Consider the following 6,303-nt stretch of genomic DNA (forward strand, 5'->3'; position numbering starts at 1 on the left):
ATATATATATATATATATATATATATATATATATATATATATATATATATATATATATATATATATATATATATATATATATATATATATATATATATATATATTATTATTATTATTATTATTATCATCATCATTATCATTATTATCATTATTATTATCAGCAGTAACAACAACAACAACAACAACAACAACAACAACAACAATAATAATAATAATAATAATAATAATAATAATAATAATAATAATAATAATAATAATAATAATAATAATAATAATGATATAATACTAATAATTATTAGTACTGCCACAACAAAAATAATGATAACAACTAACAACAAGAATAACATCTATTATAATAGATGATGATGATGATGATGATGGTAAAAAGGAAAGATAAGGAAGAACAGGAAGGATGATAACATTACAGAAGCCACAATTCTAAAGATGAAATAGTTGACAAATAAGAAGTTACTGCAGACCGAAACGGAAGCACCATTTGCGTAATATCCAAGTTTATCTTGCTTGATATTCATGATAAAATTTTCGATTCCATTGTCTAACCACCGCAATGTTTAGGAAATTCTTAAATGTCGGGAAAGAATATGTCAATCTACTGTCTGTTTCTGTGAGTTTTTACTATGATTCTTGAATGTCACGTCGGTCACTGTGCAATGTGATTGCTATAATTTGCATGTGTCACTTTGTGGTCAGTCTTCTACATGCTGTTCTTTCTTTTCGGTAAGATAAGGATATATATATATATATATATATATATATATATATATATATATATATATATATATATATATATATATATATATATATATATATATATATATATATATATATATAAGTAAACAAAAAGAAAAATAACAAAACACAATAAAATAGTCCATTAATGGTGAAACAGCTTACACTAACCTACGAAGCCCAGCCCTATCCTGCCCACATTATTACTGACAGACCAAAAATATTTCACATGGTAAATCAAATGAAGACGTACAGAAAAAAAAAAATGTAAAAGCTGTTTTTTTTCTGTATAAACTCGAGTGTTTTGTAGGCCGAGGAAAGTCCACAGCTCATTGAATAATAATCATTGTGTCATATTAAGAAAACAGATAAATGAAAACATAAAAAGGCAATGTATATAACTGACAATTTTCAGAGTAAGAAAATGTGTAGGTTTCATTATTGAAACTAAATGTTCGTTTTTTCTACTTCATGGTTTTGTGTTTTTACTGCTGAAATTCCAGAAGGCAGTTCTTTTGGTCACAGCACAATTACACATTGGCATTTCAGACAGTACATAACGCACTTTGCTTCCGCAGCCTGGGAGTTTCCATGTTCCGCGGCTTGCAGAGAAAGCGATTCAGTCTTTACCGACATCATCTTCAGGGATGGGTTTTCTTGCTCAGCGACATGTTCATCTATTTACTTAATTAAAAAAATAAATAAAAAAAATACACTTATTGCAACTTTGCTGCTAGATGACTCATCAGATGTAAGTGATAACGCCGAACTTTTTGTTTATGTCAAGTATGAAGGGCCAGCAAATTTAGAAGAGGAGTTTCTCGTTTGTCAAGCACTGCCAACAACTACTTGAGATGTTTTCAAGTGGTTGACCAGTTCTTAAAAGAGGAGGACCGATTGATTCAGCAACTATTTTGACAGCGCATCTACGATGCTTGCAGTACGAGAAGATTTTACAGCACATGTAAAACAAGTTAATCGACAACTTTCACCATGACTGAACCAAGCAGCTCAGCTTGTCAACTACATCAAAGCTCAATACTTTGTACCTAGTTTTAGCATTCATGTGCCGATTTCGACTCAAAACACAACCACCTTCTCTTCACTTCAAACATAGGGTGGCTTTCAAAAGGAAAAACACTTCTACGACCAATATATCTTCGGGACAAGTTAGAAGTTTTCCTGACTGAAGAAATATGATTTAGTGAGCAAACTTATGAGCAAGACGCGACTCATACAAGTGTGATATCTCAGTGATATTTTTGGTGCACTCAAAGATCTACTGTAAATATCATAATGCAAGGCCGTAACCCGATGATTGCTGGAGTTGCAGAAAATGTGGCTAAGCATCATGAAGCGAGGAAATTTCTAAAAACATGGGAGGTGACATCTCACGACAATGCCGAAAGTTTTACTACACCACATTTGACTGAACTGATGGAAGAATTTGACAGGCGAAAACCAGGAGAGCAGATTTGAAGCCAATCACGGATGAGAAATCCTTTCAGCGGGAATGTCGACAACATGCCATGAAATGTTCCAGGACTCCCAGAGCAAGTTACTGAGTTCAAAATGAAAAGTTGGAGAAGGTCCTTTTCAACGAAGTACTTTCTGAATTCTGGATTCAGGTAAAGAAGGAGAAGCCTACTGAAGGAAGTGAGATGGTAAAGGTGTTGCTCCCATTTGTTATAACCTACCTTTGCGATCATGGTTTCTCTGCTCTGACTCATATCAAAATAAAGTCGGGAAACAAGTTTAACCACGAACACGATATGAGATAAAACGTAACTACAATGAAGATGAAGATGAAGATGAAGAAGAAAAATTGCTAATATTTTTGGCTAAAAATCACAAGATCAACCGTCTAAACCTTGACATTTTCCATCGATAGAAGAGTTATTGGCTACTTAGAGAACACACATAACATGAATTCGGACAAAAATAAAAGGGCATAGGTGCGTGCGTGCGTGCGTGCGTGCGTGTGTGTGTGTGTGTGTGTGTGTGTGTGTGTGTGTGTGTGTGTGTGTGTGTGTGTGTGTGTGTGTGTGTGTGTGTGTGTTTGTGTGTGTGTGATGTGATGTGATGTGATGTGGCATGGTGTGTGTGTGTGTGTGTGTGTGTGTGTGTGTGTGTGTGTGTGTGTGTGTTTGTTTGTTTGTGTGTGTGTGTGTGTGTGTGTGTGTGTGTGTGTGTGTGTGTGTGTGTGTGTGTGTGTGTGTGTGTGTGTGTGTGTGTGTGTGTATGATAATATTATCAACAACAACAACAATAATAATAATTACAATAATAATATATCCGTCTATAGTCCGGCAATCCCACACGGGGTGGCCCAAACAAAGCACCCCCCCTCTCACACACACGCACTTCATTCACTCTCTTAGCCCCGTCGGCCGCTGATGGAAAGGAATAGTCTCGTTGTCCGTACAAGTACACCCCATGGAGCTTAGGCAGTGCAAAGCTAGCCATATGTTTCCACAGCAAGGCTCCACAGTATACACTGGTTTACCTTGTGCCCCTTCGTAAAGAGTCTGTTTCCTACCTAGCGCCTACTCCAATTCGGACACCACAGAAGATGCAGGGTACTTCCTGAGGAGTGCTCCGTAACCTAACTGGATCCTTACGTCTATGAGCCCCGCCAAGTGCGCGCAAATCCTTTCTTAGGAGTCGATGAGACCGCATTATTTTCATGCACTCAACAGTACCCTTGTCGGTCTCTATCATGCACAATCACTATTACTTGCTGCACAGTCGTTCCTCTCTCATTCAGTGCTTTTTTTCACAAAGTTCATCCACTCCTGGTGTGGCCTTCCTCTCAACCTTTCAATATGACCTCATTATTCTTTTTACTAATTTTCTGCTCTTCATCTTACAATACATTAATCAGCCCATTCATCCAACTCCCTCAAAAACACTGGCAGTTCTTTTTACCTCCTCATTTGTTATTTTATCCCTCCATGTTACTCCACCCATATTCTTCAAAAACCTCGTTTCCATTACTTTTAACAGTTTTTTCTCTACTACTCCAGTATTCAATGTTTCAGCACTTTACAGCATAGTGGGCAACACTACTACCTCTTTTTACACTGTTTACACTCATACACAGTGTCCTATGTTTAAAGATCGATTTTCAGTCCACCCAATACTTTTTCTGTTTCTTTCACAATGCACTTCATGTCTCAATTTTTCCGTCCACTGTAACTTCTTTATCTCCTTTCGGCTGCTAAAATTAGGGGTCGCCACAGCGGATCATCTTCCTCTGATATGCTCGATCTTCTGCACCTTCCTCTGTCATGCCTACCACTTAGATGTCTTCTTTCACTGCATCTATCTCCTCTTTGGTCTTCCTCTCTTCCTCCTGCCGGGCAGGTCCATTTCCAGCATTCTCCTTCCCACATATGCCTCAGCTCTTCTTATATGCCTGAATCTTCTCAATCTCGCCTCTCTTGCCTTGTCTTCAAACCGACGTACGTGTGTTGCCTCTCTGATGTGTTCGTTCTTTATTTTGCCTCGTCTCTTCACTCCAAGAGCACACTGCAGCATCTTCAATTCCACTACTTCCATCTCCGCCTCTTGTCTGTCTGTTATTGGTACAGTTTCCATACCATACAGCATGGCCGGCCTCACTATCATTTTGTACACCTTTCCTTTTTCGTCCACTGTAACTGTTAATCTCAAATACTCCTCTCCTAGCTGTTCTCCATTCAATTTTACATCCACCCTTTCACCACCTATCTCGTTTCATCGCATTTAATTATTTTACTTTTACCAATATTCCCTTTCAGCTCCCTCCTAGAAACAAGCCCAAATTTCTTCACCAGCCTTTTCAACTCCCTCTCTGAGTCAGCCACTAGAACTGTATCATCAACAAATAGTAGTTGATTCACATCATATATCTATTCTTCTCCCACTGATCAAACTCAGGCCTTTGCCTAACACCCTCATATTTACTTTCCTTACCACACTATCCATGTACAAGTTGAACAGCCAGAGTGACGTTACACAACCTTGCTGCAAACCTACTCTGATTAGGAAGCAGTCATTCATACCAACACCAACTCTCACACATACCTTGCTATTTACATAGAAACTCTTCACTCCTTCCAACAACCTGCCTTTAGCTCCGTATACTTTCGGAACATCTCATAGTCATTGTCTGTCAGTCCTATCATATACTTTCTCTAAGTTCGTGAACGCTTAAAAAACTTCTTTCCCTCTCCTCTAAAAGCTTTTCACACAACTGCCTTACTGCAAAAATCATGTCTACACAAAATCTTCCCTTTCTAAAACCTTTCCTATCACATTCAGCAAACTCATGTCCCTATAATTTGAGCATTCCCGTCTGTCCCTTTTCCTTTATATAACGGAACTACACATGCATTTGTCAGACTTCTGGTACCTTGCCAACAATAGAACACACAGTTGGTAACATTATCAACCACTCCCCCAGTATTCTTCTGCACATGCATCCAGACCTGCAGCTTTTCATTTTCTCATTTCACTCAGAACATCTCTTATTTTTTTTCCCTTGAGTGGTGAACTGTTTAGCTCTTTTAGTGGACTGACTCTATTTCCTCGCAAACTGCACCAGTCACTACTCCATCCTCCTCCTCCTTTACAATTAACAATGCTTCAAAATATTCCGCCAATCTTTTGCAGACTGCATCCTTCTCACTCGGCACCGGTCCATCACCTACTTTCACAATCTCTCTTCATTCCTAGGTGTTCTTTTCCTGGTCTTCTTTACTTCTTTCCAGAACATTTTCATGTTCACCTGGAAGTTTTCTGTCAATCTAGCCATCTCTCATCTGCCCTCACCTATGCATCTTGCGCTACCCTCTTTGCTTTGTTCCTCTCCCTGTATTTGTTGTACGACTCCAGATCCTTTATTTTGCTTCTTTTTTCTCTACAGCCACACTGACCTCACACCACCACTCACTATCTTTCCTCACATATCAAACCAGTCTCATCTCTGCTCCATACAACCCACAACTGCACTTTTGAGACGCTGCCACTATTCTTTCATGTTACTCGCATTTTGGTCTTTCATTATATTCTACTCGTTCGCGATCTTTCGCTGGTACTCTACTATTTTCTCACTTTCTTCTCCAACTCAATCACTTTTAGAATTTGTTTTGTCTGACTCTCCTTGTCGATCCTTTATCCATTCATTGTTTAATTGTAGCTTCCCCTCGACCAGGTAATGGTCTGACATACCACCCGCAGTTCCTCTCCGCACTCTCACATCCAACAACCGTTTCATAACATTCCTTCATATGATCACAGTCCATCAGTCATTTTTGATGTAGGGAAGAGGTACTGGCCAAGAGCAACAAGAAGAAAATAAAGGCCTACTGAGGTACCATTCCTCAAAGAAAGTTGGAGAAGATTCTTGAGACCTCCCTCTTGAAAGAATTCAAGTCATAGGAAGGGAAAATGCAAAGGCAAACAGGGAATTATAGAGTTTATCAGTGAAAGGGATGAGAGAAAGTAAAAATTCAGTCTAGAAGAGGAGGACAGTTGAGTGTGGTTGAGTTTCATTAAAGAAGGGATACT

General features: G+C 38.4%; 1 protein-coding gene across 1 annotated transcript; it reads right to left on the reverse strand.

Moving 5' to 3' along the window:
* Positions 1 to 4,074: 4,074 nt before the first annotated feature.
* Positions 4,075 to 4,380, reverse strand: LOC135107238 (uncharacterized). The gene has a single exon (XM_064016899.1). The coding sequence runs from the start codon at positions 4,378 to 4,380 to the stop codon at positions 4,075 to 4,077; it is 306 nt and encodes a 101-aa protein (XP_063872969.1).
* Between the last annotated feature and the right edge of the window lie 1,923 nt (positions 4,381 to 6,303).

The sequence above is a fragment of the Scylla paramamosain genome, chromosome 15, assembly GCF_035594125.1.
Source record: "Scylla paramamosain isolate STU-SP2022 chromosome 15, ASM3559412v1, whole genome shotgun sequence".
Lineage (NCBI taxonomy): Eukaryota > Metazoa > Arthropoda > Malacostraca > Decapoda > Portunidae > Scylla > Scylla paramamosain.